The sequence below is a fragment of the Squalius cephalus genome, assembly GCF_949319135.1.
Source record: "Squalius cephalus genome assembly, chromosome: 20".
NCBI lineage: Eukaryota > Metazoa > Chordata > Actinopteri > Cypriniformes > Leuciscidae > Squalius > Squalius cephalus.
Window position 1 is genome coordinate 27,863,505 of NC_137141.1, and position 23,438 is coordinate 27,886,942.

The window sequence follows — 23,438 nt, forward strand, 5'->3', positions numbered from 1 at the left end:
TCCTGAGATTCACTTTCAACGTTCCATCCAAAATCTCTTTAACAAAATGATACAGTCAGCAATGAGTCAGAAAACGTGTAACTCTTCAGAGTTGGACAGTAGTGGCCCCTGATGCAATTTCCTGTGTGTGCAGAGCATATACACAGACACGCTGAGAGTAGGGATTCGATTCTTCAAATCGGTTCTTTCGAACGATTTGTTTCAATGAACCGGCTCAAAACAGATTCTGTGGTTCTCTTACGTCATCACGTTGTCCAGGACATCGACAATAATTCCCTATGTCAGTGTTGTCTGTTGTGTCTAATGTCTAATAAAATAAATAAATAATAATAAATAAAAAAAATAATTCCCTATGTCCCAGTTCAGTTTGTTACGGGGCATGATTCATGTCATAAAATAATCAAGTAGCCTAGCCTAGATTTTGAACCCAAAAATTCAAAAAACTTTGGGTTCAAATTCTTGGGTTGAAAAAAACACTTTTTATTCGTATATCCAGTTACATTGTGGCTAGCTACAAAGTACATTAGGCTACTTTTAGATGAATCGGTCAAATCTTAGGTTTAGCCTATTAGTAATGTTCTTGCTATCGAATCAAACATGTTTGAAGTGACGGCTCTTGGTTTGATGAGTCAGTTTGGGTCGAGAACCTCTCGGACCGATTCAATCCGAATCGTGATGAAATCGTTCTAGGTGCATACGATTCATTGAAAAGATCCGATTCAACCGAACGATTCGTTTATGAATCGGTCAGGGCTAGCAGACGGGGGTTTGGCTCCCGGCGTAATCTGACCCCAGCACTCGGCTCTTTAAAGGAATAAAGGATGAATTTACTGAATGGAGATCCGCTGCAACGTCTGCTGAGTTCAGAGCAGGACCGAAAGCTCGAAAAGACGGCGCTATAGAAGAATGAAAGTTTTGGAGGAGAAACTTTTGAGAGCGTTTACGAACTTTGGAGGCGTAGCGGTGTGTGATGCGATGTGATGTGATCTACCGGCTTTGAAAACATTAAAGTAAAAACTCGAGCGGTCAAGAGAAGGACAGTCAAGGTAAGCTCAACGGTGGGTATGTACGTGGGACACGAGGATAGTTTGACTCCGGTTTAGAAAATATGTGGATCATGGCATGTGTGATCATGTTTAATGTGTTCATGCTTTAGATCTCTCAAATTGCAGCGTGCGTTAGTTGGGATGTTCATATGTTAATGTTGACATTTTCCAGTCTGACACACCTGTGCGTTATGCCCGTTTTTGGACGAAGAAGCGTGCCATCATTGTGTTTTTCCCAATAAAGATTTGTTCTGCTGTTTCATGAACAAACAGAAAAGGAAGAGTAATGATGCTGTTTGCATCCCGCCTTTGGACACTCGTGCTGTTAATAAAACAGATTATGAAGTGTTTCTTGAGAGTGTTTATGTCTGTAACATTCCCAGTGCATGTGCATTTGTGCTCACGTGGAGTTTTTTAAAATTGATTTTAATGAATGAGTTTGATCTCAGTTTGACCTCACACACCCATCTAATTCTGCACAATAAACAGTCATGAGTAAATGCTTCTAGAATAAACCCTAGTTATTCTCTTCCCTCTCTCTCAGATGCTTAAACACATTATTACATTGCTTGCAAAATATCACTGTTGATATTATTCAAACATGCAATTTCTCAGCCAATAACATATTTTTTGTTCATATCTATATGCAGTATATTCAATGGCTTGAACTAACCTCTTTTATGATTTACGTTTTCAGTTTTTTAATTTAATGTAACTGATGATCGTAAAAAAAAAGAAAGAATCAGAAATGGTAATCTCCATGGTGAAGTGGTGGAACAAGAAAAAGAAAACAATGATTCAGAATTCAAAAAGATTAATATAAATTATTATGATATGTAAAAAAAAAGATATAATATTTGTTATAATGATTTATTATTATTAAATAGTTTATTTATTTGAAAACTAAAAACTAATGAACAGGATGTGTGTACATGTACTCACATGTATTGAAGGTGTAAGGAAAATATTATTTCTTAATAGTTGCACCACATGACATGAATCAAAATTTGCTGAAAATTTTCATATAGATTTTTTAAATAATTTGCTTTTTATTATCTCAGACATCTTTATTTGTCATTGACCCTATTCCTCATCTTCTAGCCTTAGCATCATGTCAGGGTTCATTCTCATAATGACAAATGCAACTTAATTTGTGTAGAACCAAAGCGTAAAACCCAAGCATGCCTAAAACATTTATTGTCTTGTAAATGTAGCATTTTTTCCTTTTTCTCTTCAGCCTGCGTCAGTCAATGCTTTCTAAAGGGCAACTGCGGTGTGTGTAGGTGATGTTTACACCTCAGAATAGAGGAATGTCATAGGCTATATTTACTGCTCCAGCTGATAATGAGTGTGGCTAGTTTACAGAAGCCTGTTATTAGGCTGAATACAAAGCTTCCTGTAGACCAGAGGAGAGAATATTGAGGATGAGCTTCAGGAGATCTCCATGCCTCATCTACAGCTGTTAGAAACTCTGTGATTCTTGTAATCCCAGCTATTTATACCACCACTAAATGGGTGTTGTACTCAGCAGCAGATGTTCTCACCCCTAAATATGACATATCTTCAGGCGTGGGCTGTGGTGATGAGCTATATTCAGTGGTGCCTTTTGGCGTCATTGATAGCTGTTCAATTTATGGTTCAGTGGCATGGTTTGCTAGTCTTAGCTGGTTTAGCTGGCTTTCCAGCTTGGCCAAACTGGCCTTAAAATGGTGTAACTGGTCTGACCAGCTGATTTAAAAGTACCTCAAACCCCTAAAGCCATCAAAACAGTTTTGGAGACCAGATGGCGGTGTTTAAGTTACTTTTTTTTTAACCAGAAACCTTTGGAGAAACTTACCTTTTCAGACCTTTGCATAAGTTGTATTGATTAAAGCTCTACAGAGAAGTACAATGGAGTCATCTGCATGGTCACCATGAAATCAAAATTGACAATTCTTATTGTTATAGATGATTTATCTATGTACATAAATTTTTACAAAATGAATGTGCCCTCATGAGATTTTAATCAAAATGATTTCCCCTCCCTCTTGCAACAACATCGCTTCTCTAATGGTGCGTTTACCGGCCAACTTTCACTCACATGACATCAGCAAAAGCAAACAACAATGATCCAACGATCCAATCAATTCCTGATGAACCAAATCAAGTCCCTCACTACATTTTTTCTTTTTCAAGAAGCCGTTTCACTCAGATATACGTCACAACAGAGAGGAAAAGACTATCACAACTTTAAGCTGGATTAGATGATCTCCCTGGCCAAGCTGGCCTCGAGCTGGTTTAATGGTTTAACCAGCTGATTTAAAAGTACCCAAAACCCCTATAAACCATCAAAACATTATTGGATACCAGCTGATTGGCTTTAAGTTCTTTTTTTTTCTCACCAGAAACCTTGGGAGGAACCAACCTTGTCCGACCTTCTCGAGTGTACAGATTAGAGCTCTACAGAGAACTACAGTGGAGTTTATTTTGCTGTTTTCTGACGAACAGCTACTTTGAGTTAGTCGAACAGGCGTTTCTATTAGTCAGACCTCCAAAGCTGATGTTATGGGTGGCCATAAATTGCTGCACAGACACCAAATGGAAACTTTGTTTCAGGCTGAAACAAAAGATGTCATACTCTGTTTAGTTGCGTGTGGTGGCCTTTCTTTTAAGATATATAGTCCGTGCAAGAGAAAAGAGTTGGAAAGCTCACAGAATGCTTGCTCCAACCTGTAATAGCTACTTTAAGTTTTCATTTTGAAGATCACACACGCAGACATGATATCATATAGCCACACACACAAAGGTTTTATTTGAATAAAAATGCAGCCGTAATAGTACTCAAATGTCACTGATTACATTCAAATTGTGTTCATTGTAATGGCAGAAACACACTTGCGCACACACACACACATACAACAAGCTGACCCAGACACACTTTTTTTCTGCTGATTTGAGTAATTTGGATGAAATGCCAAAGCCTTGGAAAACCAGTTTGGTCTTGACAGAGACGATCCAGAAAAACAACAGAGCGGATTTCACACGTCTGTTGCGATGATATCATTTAATCGCTTACATCACCGCAGCTGTACACGAGATCTGGGGTGTGTGTGCATGGGGGTACATAAAATAGAGTTTCAAAATGAGATTTTATTGGAGTAACAGAGGAGGTTCTGTTTTATTGAATGATGCACCAGAGACCTGTCCTGGTTTCCAAATGGCCTTTAGTGACCCACATGCACATTAATAATTTTTTATTTATTTCACATTGCTTTTTTTTTTTTTTTTTCATTGGTTCATAAGATTTACTCTTTCCACTACTATGCTGTTTAACAGAGATCATATTCTCCTTGTGTCTCATAAGATTGAGTTTTGATAATGATGACGGTCTATTTTCGGTCATTAAAAGCTATACAGTGACAGCTTTGGCTTGTTGTTGTGGATGTGCGTTACATGAGAGCTATTGAGCTTCTTCTTCTTTCAAAAATCTTTTGTCAATATTAATAATTAATACATATTATGAGTAAATAAATACGAAATAAATCAAAGTATTTATTTGCTGTGCTATGGCTTCTAAAATGTTTCATTACTTAAATATGACCAAACTGCCATGATTTAAAAGGTAAAAGTAAAAAAGAAAATCAAATGTTAAATGCAAGAACTTTTTTTGACTTTGTAATGTTAGGCTTTTTATATATATATATATAGCATATTGCGGTTTATTACTGAAGAGACCTCTGTAAACATTTTTGACAGGTGACTTGAACGGATCAAGAATCAATTTATTGTAATGATTAAAATGTATTGTTAATTAGTTTAAAAGAAAGTTTAAACTGATTCATGGAGTTTAACTTGCCAACTCATGCTTTTTGCTACTGAAATCAAAATCATATATGCTATTACACATCTTTGACTAAACAATTTCATACTTTCCGGTTGTGACCATGATTGTGTGATATTTTAATAGTAATATTTATTGTGATTTATAAACAGAAAAGTTCATTTGATATCATAGCGAATATACTGGGAATGTTTGATAAATCTTGTCTGTATCTTGTACATATCGGATATGTCCTAGTCTAGGCACATAGGGAAAGAGTGTGGCTACTATTCCTCCTCTCTTCCCCCCTTCCCCCGCCAAACAAGTCTAGGGTGCAAAATGCCTTGTTCCTCACAGCATTAGCACAGAGGCTTCAGGGGCTATTGGATTATTTGCATCTTGCTGTCATATTCGGCAGTACAAGTGGACGTGGGCTGAGCTGGCAGAAACATTGGCTTAATTTGACCTCTCTTTCTGATGGCCATGTCTGCCTCTGCCAGGCAATGTCTCCCAAACCTCAGGTTCTGACTTCAGTCAAGTCCGTACATAACAGGACAGAGAGTTATAGCATTTTGGTCAGCTAGCGGAATCTCTCTGTGCGCCGCTTCTGTAATTTGTCAGTAGGGCTGTAGTTACGACCATGCTAATTGCAGAGTGCGACATGGCACTGTTGTGCCGCTCTGCAGTTTTAATGTCTGGAGACTTCTGGTGTCAGTCTGTCTCATTTACCATTCCACTTCCAACGCCACAGATAGTTTTCCTTTTTGTCTGTTACAAGGGCCCTTATATCGTCCAGAAGTTAACCTTGATGGCTCTGTCAAAAACCTCTTCTTGTGTTTATTGTTGGGACGTGAATTTTTGAAACATTCTGTTATTTAGTTATCCTGCATTCTGCATTTTGACTTGAGGTTTTTATTTTCCCACCATCTGAATAGAGATGTTATCTTTAGCAGTTTTCAGACTTCTAGATCAGTGCGTGTTTGTGACAGGCTACATTTAAAATCCAGTAACAAAATGATCTACAAGCTCATACAGCCCGGCGCTTTGATTAGATGCACCACAGGACCCTGAGAGAGAGGCTTTGTCACAGCGGTTGTGCAAACTGTGATATAGGATCGCTGACATAAGATTATCTAACTAGTTTAAAACATACATGCCAAGTTATTATATTTGTGGTTTAAATTTAATAAGCTTTAAAGGGTCCATGAACTGCATTTTTTTTGTTCTTTGAGGTCCATTTAAAATGTTAGCAATATTTTTACATAAAAACAATTCTAATTTACAAGTAATCGCCACAGACAATTTCCTATCCTGTCTTTGACCTTCTCTTTCAAACACTCAATTTTGATTGACGCGCATTCAAGACTCAAAAGTAAACGCCCTCTGTTATGATTGGGTAACAGTTTTGCATATTAAAATAATTTTCAACGTTCCCGCTATTGCATGTGTGGAATTGTTCTGAAAACTTCCAATGTTCGCCAGAGTCTGATCCCGAATCAGGAGACAAGTACCAAGGATACTCCAGTCTGCGACAGCTTGGTAAATATTTTCCTTATGTATTTGTGAGGTAGTATTGTAGCCTACTATTTTATTACATTAAATAAGTGTTGAAATGAAGATGCTACAGTGTTTATCTCAGTTGAAACATTTGCCAACTGTGAAACATTTTTGTGTGTTATATGCTTTATAAGTTTTGGATTATGAATAAATGTGTCATGGTTTGTCGCACTGTCGTTCTTATTATTCATTGATTTATAATTTTCATCAAAGTGAAAGTAGTGAGTATATCTAATGATCTGTAACAGACAAAGCAACAGTGACACATGGTAAAAACATTGCTACTCACAGTCACTGCATCATCATTTATTTTAAGTCTCTCTGAAAAGCCTACGTCAAACGCTCTCGTTTAAAAATGAATCCACTGTAAAATGAAGCGATCAAACGGACAGTGTCTTAAAATAAATTTCATCCACCGCACGCTTAGTATCACAAGGAAGGCAATGCAAAGAGCGTGTTTTTCCACAACTTGGCACTTCAAAACGTCTTGTAATCCTCCGAGGCTTCTCTATTATTTTTGTTTCTGGAGTAATCCTGTGTTGTTTGCGTCTCTCTCATATTTTCTACTATATGACATGCATGAATTGGTGGGCGGGGCTAAAGAGGAAATGATGTAGAAGTAGGCGTCGATCTTCTACAGAGGCGGTCTTTCGTCGCAATATGACGTCATACCGAGACAAATGGCGCGTTACAGATATTTGTGAGCTTGGTTTCAATAAAAGCTGTTTTTTGGACTAACGAGGAAGTTTTTACTTCTGAAATTTACCGGATATTTTTAAAGTAATCAAAAATGAGTGATTACTTTATCAGAGTAATCAAAAATGTATAATAACAGGACAGTTTTGCCACCATCACGTTTGATTTTAAATAAATTTTAATACAGATATTCAAAACTTGATCGTCATAGAAAATGTGTATTCAAGACATTGTATTTATGAATTGAATTTCTAATGTATTTTGGAATAAAAATTGCTGATAAGAAAAAAAAAAAAAAAAAAAAGGTAACTGACCGGCTAACATCACAGAAGTTACAAACTTTAAAAATGTGAGCTACAAACTATCGGTCGCCTGTCAGCTTTGTGCAGGTAAAAATAAGCAGCGCTTTCCACTATTCAAGAGCTTGTCTCCTTTGAGCCGCCACATTCTTTATCCCTTTTTCAGGGGAAGAGAGAAAGACCCCCTCCCTTATATTGGTAATGGGACTGTCATGCAGAAAGACTCCATTGTGTGGGCCAGGATCCTGTTTCTCCCTGGGCCTGTAATTAAGAAGGGATTGCTTGAACAGGGATATTTAGGTGGCTGAATATAGGGTAGGGATTGCTTAGGCCGCTGGGTAAACTGTCTACACATGCATAACTGGACTAACCCCATCCACACGGCCTTCAAACGATATATGCATGTGTATATTAGTGTCTACAGTGTATATATAGAGAGAGAGAAAGAGAGAAGGTAGCCTTTGTTAAACTGTGTCATCTCTATGAGCTCACAGCTCAAGTTTGCTTTTCAGTGGTTACCTAGGTGATCACTAAAAAGTGAGCTCATTTGAAGGGAGGGAAACAATAAAAGAGAGGTGAAAAGAAACCCTTGGCACAGAGCGTTTACCGCCAGACCTGTGATGTCAACAGTGTGTTCTCATCTTATGGGAAATGTCAGTCTTAGATCACCAAGATTCAGGCCTCTTTTTTTATTAGACTGTCTAGTGGAATTAAACTCCACTAAAAACACTCCAGTAAAGTTCCTGTCAGTTACACTAGTAATGGTCCACTAATATGGTGTTTTTAATGGCCAGTGCCCATTTCAATTTCTAAGAGAGCAGGGTGGTCGGTGGCTGATATAATGCCAATATAGGCATAATACTAAAATGATAACGAATGGAAGACTGTGTATCTCAAAATTGTGCCTTTATTTTCAGAATTGCACCTTTATTTCTCATAACTGATCATTTCATAATCTCATAATTTATTAAATTGGGAAATTGTGCTAGTTATGCTCAACTCTTGTTGTTTTTTTCTCCTTCAGTGCAATCTCTATAAAATTTTCAAATATTTATCTAATAATCAAGAATGACTGTGTAAAGTTCATGGCAATTATTTAGTCAAAAGGTGTGGAAATCAACCCTGGAAATGAAGCATTTGATTATCTGTGGACAAGGCTGTTGGTACATTTTGGAATTCATTCAAGGACATTTATAAGCCTGTGTCTGTAAACACTGTTGCCAGATTAATGGTTCTGGTCAATACTATTAAGGCTTTGGTTATGAAGGATTTTTTTTCCTCTCTCTAAACCAGACCGGGTCCAAGGTCCCACTCCTCCTTTACAAGCTTCAAGGCAAATCTGTTAACCTTGTCCTCTATTTACCATTTGTGTTCATGTAAAAGTTCATTGTGCTCTCTGACAAAATTCCATCACTGTTTCCTTCAGCTTGGCAGACTGGCACGCAGGCACAGATGGCAGAGGTGATGGAGGGTATAGCCACGGCAGCAGTGCCCAACACCAGTGTGGACTGGCAGAAGCGATGCATTGCTCTGGAGACGCAGCTTATGAGGTTTCGTCTGCAAGCGGGAAATATCCGCCACCTACTTGCTGAGAGGGTAAAAGAAGGGGTATTATGGGTAACACAGGGTCTACAAAATCGCCCACTGCATTCCAGCTGTGCATATGATTTGTTTATTTTGTACATTTTGCACAGCTTATGTATGCATGAATTCATCTAGCCAAAACAAATATCAATCCCCTCGAGTTGGATTGTAACAAAGCCACTTTCATTGACAGTAAGCATCACTCAAAACTTTAGTAAACATGGTACATGCTGCTTGGTTGCATCTTATGAATTGCTCATGAAGTCTTCCGTAAATGTGTGACATTTACCATGATATTTTTGAAATACCTAGGTTGTACCATGTACATACCATGTTACCTGAACACTGAAATCAGTCAGTACCTTGATATATATCAAAACACCCCATGGCATTATCATCTGTTTCATCGCTGTACCGCCAAAGTAATTCTTTGTAAGGGTGATATTAGCTAATTCTATTTCTGATTTACTTCTGTTAAATAATCTTTTGCCTCAGTCACATTGGAAAAAGTTGCTTAGTTTCTCTTCTGCTCTTTTTGTCTCCCTCCTCATCTACAGTTTGGTCATGCTGCATTGACCTCAGTGTTTTGTCTTGCAAGAAAAGGTTAACGGTTAAACTTGGCAGGCGGCCCTGCAGGGAAAAACCAATGACTCGTGTGAATGCTTGAGTGGATATACAGGTGTGTGTGTGTCTGTGTGTGTGTGTGTGATAGACGAGGGAAGGATTCCATTATTAATGACCAGATTAGCACAAGTAACAATATTTTTATAGTTTTTTAAGAAAATGGTGTTGCTTTCCTAATGGCCACTTTGTTATTTTGTTGTGGGTGGTTGCCAGGGCATTGCTATGTGGTTGTTAAGATTTTCTGAGTGGTTGTTAGCATGTTGCTATGTGGTAGATTTAGTGTTCTAGGTGGTTACTTACTGTCAAAGTCAAGAGTCAAGGTTCTATGATATTGTGGTTCATGTCTACAAGATTTTGTTCGCCTGTTTTATTGTGAAAAATATCGCATCCAGTGGCATGGGGGCAATATAGTTACCTTCAAGTCTATGCCGGGGGGCTAGTTCAGGGGGCAGTTGCATAAACTTAGCCTTTATGTTAAGACTAAGAACTAGTTTGGCCAACTAGCAGAGCAGTTTAGATAAGAGGTAATCAGTCTTACTTTTTGGATTCAAATTAGACCGATCTACCTTTTTATGTAACTGACTTTAGGTTACTTTAGGTCTTGAAGAATTTTTTTTTAAATTGATGATGACTAACTTTTAAGGCTAGTCTAAGCAGTTTATGCAACCAGCCACTGGTCGCTATAAACATTTTGACTTTAACCAACTTGCTTAGCAAGATTCTCTTCAAACTTTTGATTCGCCATGATAGAAGCTGACCTGACAGCAAAACTAACTGTAAAAGAAGATATTTACGCTAATACCTGCAGTAGCGCCCCTTGTGGCAACACTAAGGACCCGGTTTACTAACAGCTTGTTATCGGCACTTGGGTTTTTTTGGCCGAAAAATGAACCTACTATATGACTATATACTAGGTACTGTATCGGCACTTTTATGGGATTGCGCTCTCACGCTAATTTGCCCTGTTCTGTCCCCTGCTCACGCTAATCTGGCCCTATGAATGCAAAGCATACTTGTATTGCATTGTGAATTGCAGTCAGGCACATTTCGGAATGCATCATCATACAAAATTGAGCTTTGTAGCTAGAAGCACCTGCATTCATGAGCTTGTCTAAAGTATGTTTAGGAACTTACAATTAGGGGTATTGTGATAGCCAATCTTAAACTGCCATGATAGTAGTTGACCTGAAAGAGGAAACTGACTGTTAAAAAAAAGACATTTATGCTAATACTTGATGTAGCGCCTCTTGTGGCAACACTGAGAATGCAAAGCATACTTGCGTTGTTTTGTGAATTGTATCAGACACATTTCGGAGGGATTGAGTGACCTGGCATACCCATAAGCATCTGTGCTTACATGCTTGGTTAAAGTGTGTTTTAGGACTTATGGATTGAGGTTTTGTGCTATAGTCAATCTCAAACCTTTTTCAGCCATAAAACCGTTTACAGAAGAATCAGAACACCTTCTAACCATTTTGCATGCATAACTTTGTCTCAATAAACACACTGGGGATTAAACATCCCTTCACGGAGGAACATATAAACAATGTTTTAGAAGGGTCTGTAGACCATGTGTGTACTTGCTCTTCTTGATGTTAACAAGTCGGTCCAAAAACAACATAAATTTTGTTTTTCTTTTTGGTCTAAGTGGTAGGTCTGTTGTTGTGTTGTTTTTTTCTATCTGTGGTGGTGCCATTAGGGTGTTTACTGTCCAAAGACGCTGACCACAGGGACATTAAGTCTTGGATGACTCCCAAACGTCCTCCATCAGGTTTCTTCCCACTCTGGTCATCGTCTCTAACAGCCTTTCGCTCACCCTGACCTCCAATCTCTCCTGCTCTCCCATTCTTTCCAGCCTTTCTCTCGCTGGATATCAGGGCTCAGTGTCTCATGGGTTGAAACCTTATTTTGTTGAAGCGGACAAAAGAAAGTGTTGAGTGTTTGCTGCTGGTGTCTTTTAAAAAAGATTCATATGCTTCTCATCTGCTTCTCTGGGTGGCGTTAGGAGTGTTTTACACATTGACCCACTTTGCAGAGGAAAAGCTTGACATAAAATTGTGTGAAGGGTGTGAGCTCTCATTCTGGCGCGAGGGAATACATTTTCCATTCTGTTCACGTACGCATGCCCTACAGTTGTAAAAGTTCATCCCATAGTAGAATAAGATTCAAATTTTAAGTGCACATATGCTGTGTTCAAACAGCACACTACCATATTTTTGCACAAAATCTTGGGCCTCATTCATGAAACTTTCGTAAATATATGAGTACATTCCGAGTAATTTGCGTGTAAAACAGACCTCCCCGAAAACTCTCCTCTGGATTCACAAACGCTTCGTAAACATCAGATTTGATAGTTAAATGTGTGTATATTAATGAATTCCAATCATTTGTAAATAGTGCGTGTGTGCGTTCTCATTCACAATTAGCATAATCCCCGACTATGAATTAAAACTACGCAAATCACGTGTCCAGAAACGCTGTGGAATCTTCCGGACTTACTTCTTGGGTTTGGTTCCAGTATATTGCATAAATGCAAAAGAGACATATGCCTAACAAAAAATATTTAATTAACATGTCTCCACCAAAGCATTTTAGCCAGCTGAAAAAATGCCTGGTGCTCTTCTGAAAACGGCCAGCTGGTGGCACTTGAGAGCACTTTGGAGGCCCAGTTGAAATGCTTTGGTTGCTATGATTTGGAATATCCACGGCAGAAACGTGTTACTAGTATCTCATTTTTAAGAATATTACTGAATATAAAAACACAGTAAACAGCAATATTAAAGGGGTGGTATAATGCCCTTTTCACAAGATTTAAAATAAGTCCCCCTTTGATGTCCCCAGAGTGTGCATGTTAAGTTTTAGCTCAAAATACCCCACAGATATTTTATATAGCATGTTAAAGTTGTCACTTGTTGAGGGTGAGCAAAAACGCACCGTTTTTGTGTCTGTTCCTTTAATTGCAAATGAGCTGCTGCTCCCGGCACAGAGGGCGGAGCTTCAAGAGCTTGTGTCCTTTTACCTCACACAGACATGCACTGGAAATTTCAAAAACTTTTAGCCTTTATGTTCAATCCGAAGTCATAAAGATGGAGAGACTCAAGAAGAAGTGACATGTAGACAACATTTCTGAATGGTTAGTTGGTGAATTTATGTAGCTTGTGTAGTTATTGTCTAGTCATTGATTAGCATATTCTGTCTTGATAATCTATAAATCGCGTTCCCAGGGGCGGGTTTATGTAAATTTTAGGGTTAGTGATGTCACTAACCTGGGAGGAATGTCGTGTAGTCCTTACCAGCCGTTTGTTTTAGTCCTTAAAAAGCAATTTCTTTGAACTTTGAACAAATACTCCCTTTGCTTTGAACTTTGAGCGTTGTTACTTTGCAGATGTTGTTTATGCTCAAACAGCAACATTACACACTAACTAAAGTTAGAAAAGTGAAATCATATTCAACTACCCCTTTAGCCCCTCCATTGTTGGTCAGTCGTTGTACGAGTAGGATGGTTGGTCAGTGTAGTATTTGCCCCGCCCCTCCTCCACTGTGATTGGACGGCTTGTTAAAAAGTGACAGTGACATGCGCTGCGTTTTACGTGCCATTTACACGTGGTAGGGAGGGAGCAGGTTACAATTTCTTTCATACCAACTAACATTTTGAGAACACAAACATTTTCTTGAATACAAAAATTACGTCAGAACGGCTTTTGAACGTTTTACACAAAAATCAGTTCTGCTCGTGTTTCATGAATGAGGCTCAGTATGTGTATTGTGCATAGTTTATGCACATTTTCTGTGTTAAAAAGAGTATTATGTTATATGTGGTTGAGCAATTTTTGTTGTTGCCAAAACTTAGTTTAAAACTGCTCAGCCTCTCAGATGTACAGTAGTTGTAAAATATACTTTAATTTCTGATTTCTAATTTCTGTGTTGATTTGACTTCACACAGAAATCATCCTTTCCTTATGTGAGTGTCACATGTGTTTGCATTTAAAATGAGAAAGTAAATGTAGGAGATTCCATAAGTTGGTCCTCATGTGGGATTTGGCCTAGTTCTTCATGCTTTCTGTAGAACCGTCTTGTTTCTAATGAGCTGCCAGACAGGAGGATTAGCCTGGAATAGCAATAATGCTTTCTTGCTATCTCTCGCTCTCGCTCTCTCAAACTCAATCTTTCTCCATAAAAAGACCATCCCTGCTTCATTAGACTTTATCTTCTTGCATAGTTCTCAAATTAATTATTGAGCTGTTGGTTGTTTCAGACTTTTGGTGTCTATATCTAATATGGTTAATCATTACATTTTCAGACAGTATTTTGATGTTTCTTTAACAATGGACACTTATTTTAGCAACTATACTGTCCTACACACTAAAAAAGGTTGATGAAACCCAGTTTTACTTGTTTTAGTAAGAGTCTTGATCATGGCAGATGGATGCTATGCTGGTGATTTCCAGAGTCATTAATGCATAGTTCATTCTCTGCTTCCATATTCTGAGGCGGTGTAGTCAACTGGTTAAGTTTTGGAGTTCAACCGAGGAGGAAACCTTCTTTGCATTTACCCATAGCAACTGCAGGAGAACAGTTGTTACATTTTTCACATACCTGGTTGTCCGATGCCTGAGCAGCTGCCCTGCCTCCACCTGTTTAACCTGTGGCCTGTCATTCAGTCAACCGTCAGTCCATCCTTATTCATCGTTCCCACGGCTCTTGGCCCCGCCCTGCTTGCCACACTTGCTAATGATGCAAATTCAACATTTAGATCTTTAGACTTCTGTCAGAGTAGATGCTATCTATAATTTTGACAAGAATGACAACAAGGTGGTGCGGGGCGGAACCAAAGAAATATTGAGAACTGCTGTTTTGTTAGTGCTATGATCACGTTGAAGATCATGTTAACTCCGCATTTAAATTTGAGTATGTCATACAGTACCTACTACAGTAGGTTCATTGTTCGGCCAAAAAAACACATCTTTCTGATGCAGTGAAATTCCGACAACTAAATATATTTGGCCGAAATAGTTTTGGTGGGCCGAAACCATTGACCAACCTTTTTTTTGGATCAATTAAACACTACTCTCACAGCCTAATTTTCATTCGTGAGAAATTCAACGTCTTCTGAGTAAAGTCTATATTACAGTATCTTGGAATTGCATCTGTTCGTGTCATTGAGATGTTTCTATTAACTCTGTTGAGGCTTGGTAGCTCAACACTCTCCATTCACCACCACCAGTAAACTTTACGGCATAGTTGTTGAGTAGCTCTTAATGCTCAGTGAATCATTGCTGAGTGGGTGAGGCTAACCTGAGGTCAGTGCTGAGCTTGGGTGAGTGAACACTATTCCTATAGTAATGCGGATTGATGAAGTGTCAGCGAAAGCATGTCCTTGTTCATATTTGTCGCTGTGTCATCTATTCATTTCTGTACATTTGGTGACCCTGAGGTGAAGAGTCACACCTCCACACAATGACCCCACAGGCTGCTCTTCTGGCCTCGACGCTCAGGGAATTCTCGCATGGAGAGAGTGCCTCCTGGGAATCCCTGGACTTTTGGCTTGAGGAGCGAGAAAGGGCGGAAAGAACAAAGAAGTTTGAACAAAAGGAGAGCTCTGTCATACAGTGGGAATTCATTAGTATACTTGTCCTCCTTTTTACTGGGTCAGTGAGCTCATGAAACAGTGAGCACAAATCACATCATGGCCAGGAACTCTGTTTGTGTGAGTTCTTACTAGCTTTTGCTTATCTATTCGCAGTATTTCTATGTGAGAAGATAATCCATGCACAGATTAGCACTCCTTCCAACAGCCTTTTTCCCCCTTCATCTCTCATTTTTAGTTTAAAGTTAAAAGTAACACTTTACAATCAGGTTCATTAGTTAACTTTAGTTAATGTATTAACTAACATGAACTAACAATGAGCAAAACATTTGTTACAGTATTTCTTAATCCTTGTTAATGTTAGTTAATAAAAATACAGCTGTTCATTGTTTGTTCATGTTAGCTAACAGTGCATTAACTACTGTTAACAAATACAACCTTTGATTTTAATAATGTATTAGTACATGTTGAAATTAATATTAACTAAGATTAATAAATGCTGAAGAAGTATTGTTCATTCTTAGTTCATGTTAACTAATGTAGTTAACTAATGAACCTTATTGTAAAGTGTTACCAAGTTGCATACAGTACTTGCGTGAGCAGAAAAGATTGTTTTACTAAATTCAAAACAGCTTTACAACAGGAGCAGATGCAAAATAAATTGAGTTTGCTATCATTTTAATGTTGATGAATCCAGAAGTGTGTGCCTAGTAATTTGCATAAGACGTGCCCAAACATCTCCATATAAACGATTTGCACACAGATTCTCCTGTAAACCATTCATCGCTCTCTGCATACGTATCACTATTCAATCTGTAAAATTTTTTTTTTTTTTTCTGAAATAAGACTTATAGACCTGGTTTCAAATGCAATGCTTAAACCTAGTCCAAGACTAAAATGCATGTTTGAGCTGTTTTACTGAAAGCAACTTGCACTTGCATATCTTAAAATATATCAGTTCAATTGTTTTGTCTCAAGATGCACACCAGTAATATTTTTTTTCTAAGGCACATTTATAAAAGCTTAAATGCCCTAATTGAACTAAGGCCTAAGCCTGGTCTTTGAAACCAGGCCATAGGGTCACTTATTTTCACTTATATTACACACACACACACACACAGAGAGAGAATGAGTGTGTGGCTTGTTTACTAGGACGTACCCGAATCTTTTCCCTGCGCTGTCAGGCCGTCATGGTGGTCCTGATGATAACCACAGTGGTTTGTGGTGTAAGCGTGCCCAAACCCGCTCCAGTACAACATGCCCTCAGTATTTAGTGCCGGATTATGATCAAAATCATTTAAGCATGACAGGTAGCGACACTGAAAGCCAGATATACAGTAGATTATTCTCTTAGTTTATCTCACACTTATAGTTTATATAACCAAAACACACACACATCCTAGCCTCGATGGAACATTCCATGATTCTCTCTTTTTCTTTCTATAGATGCAGGAGTTGGAACAGAGAGTGATAGAGGCTGACCAGCGGGCAGAGAACGCTGAAAAACAGGTACTGCTCTTGTACCACCGTTTTCTTATTTTTCAGAAATTACTGTATTAGAATCATACTCAGGACATGGTGTCCTATTTGGCATATTTTTTTAAAAGGGATATTTCATTATTATTGTATAATTTCATTTAGTGTGCCTGCCGTATAATAAATAAATCACACATTGAAATGAAAAAAAAAAAATATATATATATCTTTTTGTGTAATTGTGCAAATATTAGAGTAAAGTCAAAAGTCAGTAGTCAAAAGTTTTTATTTTTCCTGAAAATGTGTAATGTATTTTAGAAAAATAAAAACTACATAGACAATACAAAACTATTTTAATTTTAATTAGATGGATTTAAATAATTAAAATTGTATTTTTTTACAGAAATTTTCTGATATTCAGATGAAAAACATCACAAAACATTAATATAAAAATAAATGTTCGAATTAACTTCAGTATCCTTTCACTTATTTTGTAATTAATTATAAGTAATAAATCATGGGAGCACAAATGATACTTTCTTGAAAATGATCTGTTTTTTTTTAATTATTATTATTTAAATAACATGATGATAAATACAGTAGTGGATAAAAATGATGCCAACCTAGGAAAATTGACATCTTCCCCCTTATTTCAAATATTATAAAAAAAGTTGTTAAAGATTTTGTAAGCACATTGCATATTTATGCTTGGCGTCAATCGTTTTATTTGTGATAACGCAATGAAACATGGCAAATTGTTCAGACATCATTTTTTGATTGGCTGTCATACAAAGAAATTACGAACACATGCTGTAGTCAATGTATGCTTTTTCTTGTGAGCCTTTTGTTTTCTATGTTTTGCATGCTAAAATAAAACCCCATAGCTGTAGATTGCCTTTTTTTGCCAAATAATTTTGTCAGATAAATACCTTCGCCAATTTTAGTGTATTGTTCTTCCCTCCTACTTAAAATATTTGAAACAAATAAAATATTTTCCTCATATTTTGATTGTGTATCAAACTTGTATGGTCAATAAAAACAAATATCCCCTCCAGGCATCACTTTTGGCCACTACTGAACCCTTTTCTCTTTGAGGACTTAATCAAAAATACCATTGTAGGTCCACATTATGGAGGAGAAACTGAAGTCTGCAAACATGCAGCCCAGCGAATCGGAAAACTCCTTGTACAGGCGTTATCAAGAGTTGAGCAGTCAAACGCAGGAGAAAGATATGATCATAAAGAGTCTTGAAGGACAGCTGGAGAAGCAGGTAAAGACCTCACAAAAAGGAAGAGATGGCTATTAAACTCTCACATAAGGACTGAAACGTTGCTCAACTGCCCTCCTTATCTGCAGAACTTGGTTCGAGCCCAAGAGGCCAAGATTATTGAAGAGAAGGCTGCCAAAATCAAAGATTGGGTCACGTTTAAGTTGCGAGAGGTCAGTTGAAACGTGAAAGTGCTGTGGATAAATGTTTGGGTTTTTTTTCCAATTTTTTTTTTTTTGTTGAAACAGAGTGTCCTTTGTTTTTTGTGTCTTGTAGATGGAAACAGAAAACCAGCAGTTGAAAAAGGCAAATCTGAAGCAGGCTGAGCAGATCCTCATACTGCAAGACAAGCTTCAGAGTAAACATAGTTCCTTTCCTGTTTTCTTTCCTTATAGCATTTGTTTTTGTTGGTTTTGTACACCTCTCGCTGTGTCTCTGTCAGCTCTTCTCGAGAGGCCCTTGTCTCCAGCAGTGGATATCCACCTGGTCCCCTCCAGCCCACTCCACCCTCCCAGCTGCCCCGGGACTCCCCCTGCCCAGGAGGAGGGCTGGAGACTGACAGGATCTCGCATAGCCAATTCTACAGGTACATAATCATCTTCTACCTTCAGAAGGTTTGAAGCTCTTTCTAGTGTCGTTGAACAGAAATAGATTCGCACATTCGGAACAGTCTTTACAAATATTGGCTGATGGTGTAAAACTGTTGATTTAATTAAAGTAACTTTATTTTACTCTTTTATTTATTTTATATTTTATTGCTATTTTGCTATTTATTGTACTTAGGCACATTTTACAGCGTGTCCTAACCAGAAGTGATAAGCGATAAGTTTCCAATAACAAGTAACAGCCAATCAGAAGAGCATGTGGGCGGAGTCTGTAATAAATTAAACCATTTTAACATTATTAAAAATTCATACTGAGTAACTGAAACAATCTTTGTCATAGAATACACTTGTTTGTTCACATTGAGTTGACAGTTTGAATGTTCTTGTTCCCTGTAATTTATTTCCAAGATCTGAGGTGAATTATCCATTGTTGCTTTGAGTATGGACCTTATGTAGCCCCGCCCCTTTTCAGCGCTGCGCTCGTTGTCTTTTGACTTCCGGTCTGTATTTTCACAGCGATTCTGCATGTTTATTAATGAACGGCTCGTTTTCAAATCTTCCCGGTCGACTGACATTTGTTAAGTCGTCTGCTTTAAACATCACAGTCCTCATGATAACTTTCGTTAACTTTACATTAAGAAAATCCACTTCAAAAGCTAATTACTCCTGGACAGCAATGCCATAGAAATATACAGAGCGACCGCAAAAACGGAAGTTCAAAGACAATATTCTAAAGATGGCGGCGCCCTCGTTTCTCTGGTGCATAAGGTCTATAAAGGGCATGCAAAATTATATAAATTCTCACATAAGATGCTTTTAACATCAAATAAAGCACAAAAATAGTACCAGGGATTATAACTGTCATACTTCGTATGTTGTTGTCCTAGCCACGACGCTGCTTAAATAAAAAACGTTTCTAAAATAGAATTGTCACCATTCGCCGTTGTGGCTGGTTAGGACAAAAACTCTGATTAACATGGAAAATATACCTTTTTTTCGTACATCGCGGCGCATTTGGTTAGCACAACGGTTAGTGTTTTGTTAGTGTAACGATTTTTGCATAAATCCACGATGAGGTATCCAAAAATGATCTGTCAACTTGGGATGTTGTTTTGTTAATGTTAGAGTTATCAAGATTTTATTAAAATAGGTCTTAAATAATGGAGCTTATAATATGACAAAATGATTTGGATTTGAATTGTGTACATTTTAATTATTGACATAAAGTGTAATCTAACAAAATTGAATATTATGTGGAATTTTAAATAGCTCTGAATTTGATTTCTTTAAACGAATATTGAACATTTGAAATGTAATGAATAGAAATGTTTTTATGGCTGAATTTTATAGATGTATTTTCAAACAGCTGTTTCTTTGTTCTGAATTCTTAGACTGTAAATACAGATTCAAGTGGTGGTGGTTCAAGAGAATCTGTTTATCATTCGTTCAGTCGTTTTTTGATTTAATATTAAGAGTAGAAAAATGAGAATACAGCTTGAATATTAGATTTCTAATATTCTAATAATAGTCCTCCGCTGCTGCAGTTTTTTTTCTTAACGCGTTTATTGCAACTACATTTCATCTTTTTCTTATCAAACAACCAGACTGGCTCGAATCTAAATGTTGACTTTCAAAAGTCATATTATAAGCTCCATATTAAATATAATTATAATTAACAAAACATATTAGGGATGCATCAATTTTTTTTTTTTTTTTTTTTAAACAAAACTCTAACAAACTATAAATAAAGTTGGGTAATTGAACTTGGAATGCTTTAGCTGAACAAATTTTTCATATTGCTACTCTAGCATAATTATTATTATTTTTTTATTTTTTTTGTCACGGTGAAGCGCATCCACACTGCTGACATTTACTAGTTGTAGCTTATTATGTGCTAATGAAATATCATGTTTCCGTCAACGATTTTGGCCTTCCAAAACTATTTCACCTAAATTTCACCTATTTCGCCTAAATTTTGGTGCATCACTAAAACATGTATTAGTAATATATTAAACAATAAAACCACATAACATTTCCTTAATTTTCCCTCCTAACTTCCATGCCACACTTTTTGGATGTATAAGTTTTCATTTTCATCTTAATATACATTAATATCCATTTCAAATTTCAGAAAGCAAAAGGAAAGTCACGGATGGTTGCGATTCTGCTTTTCATAGTGCATCCTTACTTCCCACATTACAAGACAAAGGAGACTCTCATAAGTCTAGTCAAGATGGTGTTGACACCACAACCTCGATAAAGGAAACCGGAGAGGGGGCGGAGCCTATTTTTGGAGCGCCACGTGAGAGAGGAGTGGGAGGAGCTTCAGACAGAGATCACTCTTCTGATGAGCTCAACACCAAATTTCGTTCCCAGCGCCTCCGCTCTTCTTCCTCATCCTCTTCCTCATCCACTTCAGCGTATGAGACTCCTGGTCCGGTTGGTTTCGACACTCCTACCCCCACTCCTAAAAGCCCTCCTCCTGTGTCCCTCTCACCCCCATTAGTACGCCTCCCTCTGTTGTGCCCTTTCCCTCTGGCTTTACCCATGGGCACCAGCATGACCCTGCCCAAAGTTCGCACTCCTCTAACCCCCCGTGACAGCATCCAACTTGTGAAGAAACACCACAGTCAGCCGCAACCCGGCATAGAGCGCCTCCATCAGGTCAACGTCAACATTGATATCGGAAGCTGCACCTCTCCATCCTGTAACAGTCTGGTCCCTGGTTCAGTTCCCACACATGGGTTAGAGGAGACAGACATTGATGAAGGGCCGCCTGAAAGAATGGAGGGAGTGGTGGAGGGGTCAGAGATGGAAGCTCAGGCTACTGATGGAGGCTTATTCGAAGGGTTGGCTAAAGAGTTTGAGATGATGGACCCAGAAGCTCTTAAACCGCCTACACCACCTCTGCACCGATTTCCCTCTTGGGTAAGACAGGAAAAAATGCTACGTCTTGTACCTTAAATTGTGCAGCTTGTTGAAGAATAATGTTTTATAAGTTGCAAATTGCAAGTTACAGATTAGCCTATTTTTAATGTAAATAAGCTCTTAGCTGCAGCTTGCTACTACATTTATTAAAACACAAAAAAATGTAATCTTATTAAACTTTAAATTTGAAATATAACTTGACATGTAAACAAAATAATTCACCACAAAATATCAATTGAAATTAAATTCATTTTCTAGAATGTTTTATTAGTATTTATTTATTGCTCCTAACTTCTTTTTAATGTTTTATTATTTACATATGTAAATATTAGAGGTGGGCATAGATTAATTTTTTTAATCTAGATTAATCTAGATTAATTTTGAAATTAATCTAGATTAATCTAGATTAAAATGGCTCATTTGAATTCTGCCGAAGGCATTCAGAATATGTGTGCTACCCAAATAATGACTATAAAAGAACGGGTTTCTCAAGCCAGGTGGCGCATTAGACCAGGGGCTCATCTCCTGTTTCCAAAATGCATCACAAACTTCTTGAGAAAGCTGTTCTACTCATAGACTGTAAAAGGTTACTACTGTACTGTTACCGTCCGTAGGCAACATAGGCCTATGTTATTATCAACTACTATAGGCTATCAATTAGGGATGGGCGATATGGCCTAAAATCTATATTGTGATATACATTGCAGCCTCTTGCAATAACGATATAGGCCTACAGTATATTATAATAAAACCATTTCAGAACAGGTTACACAGACCCTGCTAAACAACTGCTAAATGTATTTTTTTTTTAAAGGGTATATGTAGTTTTGAGAACATATATTGTGCAAAACTGCAAGTATACAACATAATTTTGCAGATAAATAAAATTTCAGTACACTAGCTGCAGAGATCTTAAGTAGGTCTAATGTTTATTATAGCTTTGAGCTTATGAAACCCCAAATTTAAAGTTATAATATTGTCTAACTGATTTCTTTTCAGTTAAAAAGAAACACAACAACGATTCTTAAAATCGGGCGTAGACAGATTATGTGTTAACGTTACGCTAAGATATATTGATATATTGGAATGAGAATAATACGCGCGCGCTGGTATTCAGTGATCATGTTTCGTTTTGAATTTGAGGTGGTAGAACGGATTAGTCTTGTGTTAACTTACCGAACCGTTAACTTACCCCACACACTCGGATAGTTTGCTGCTGTTTGTCGGACGGCTTAAATCCGAACCAAGTCCAAATAATGGATATTTTGCAGCTTTCACTTTCAGCCGTGTTTACTTAAGATGACGACGAATATGCGTTGCAGCCGGGTTTACCTCGCGGCCGCGGGTAGATTGCGTCATCATAGCCATCTCCCAACCCAACTTGGGGAATAGATTAACGGCGATATTTTTTTTATCGCGCGATAAGAGTCTCGCGTTAACGCAGCGCGTTAACGCCGATAACGGCCCACCACTAGTAAATATACTATTCAGACTATACTGGCTGCATTTATTTGATCAAAAAAGTCAGTAAAAACAGATTTTTTTTTATATAATATTATAAGTATATATTTTATATAGTATAAATATATATTTTAAAATGTAATTTATTCCTGTGATCAAAGCTGAATTTTCACTTGATCCTTCAGAAATCATTCTAATATGATGATTTGCTGCTCAAGAAACATTTCTTATTCTTATCAGTGTTGTAAACAGTTGTGCTGCTTAATATTTTTGTGGAAACTGAAATGTTTTGAAGTACAAGTCTATTGTGACATTATAAATGTCTTCACTGTCATTATTGAGCAGTTTAATGCATCCTTGCTGAATAAAAGCATTCTTTTATTTTTTTTTCCCACTTTTTTCTTTTCTTTTATTGAACCCAAACTTTTTAACTGTATTGTAACTACAATAGCATGATTAATTAATTTATAGAAGCAGTGAACTAAGTGTAATCACATAAAATATCATTA

At 37.4% G+C, this 23,438-nt stretch overlaps 1 protein-coding gene across 1 annotated transcript in view; it reads left to right on the forward strand.

The window, feature by feature from the left end:
- The first annotated feature begins 969 nt into the window (after nucleotides 1–969).
- plekhh1 (pleckstrin homology domain containing, family H (with MyTH4 domain) member 1) overlaps nucleotides 970–23,438 on the forward strand; it is a 40,670-nt gene continuing 18,201 nt past the window's right edge. The window contains exons 1-8 of the mRNA XM_079853831.1: nucleotides 970–1,046; nucleotides 8,824–8,993; nucleotides 16,639–16,701; nucleotides 17,789–17,938; nucleotides 18,025–18,108; nucleotides 18,212–18,293; nucleotides 18,378–18,521; nucleotides 20,672–21,468. Coding sequence (XP_079709957.1) covers nucleotides 8,850–8,993; nucleotides 16,639–16,701; nucleotides 17,789–17,938; nucleotides 18,025–18,108; nucleotides 18,212–18,293; nucleotides 18,378–18,521; nucleotides 20,672–21,468 — 1,464 coding nt within the window. The 5' untranslated portion in view covers nucleotides 970–1,046; nucleotides 8,824–8,849. The remainder of the gene's footprint in view (nucleotides 1,047–8,823; nucleotides 8,994–16,638; nucleotides 16,702–17,788; nucleotides 17,939–18,024; nucleotides 18,109–18,211; nucleotides 18,294–18,377; nucleotides 18,522–20,671; nucleotides 21,469–23,438) is intronic.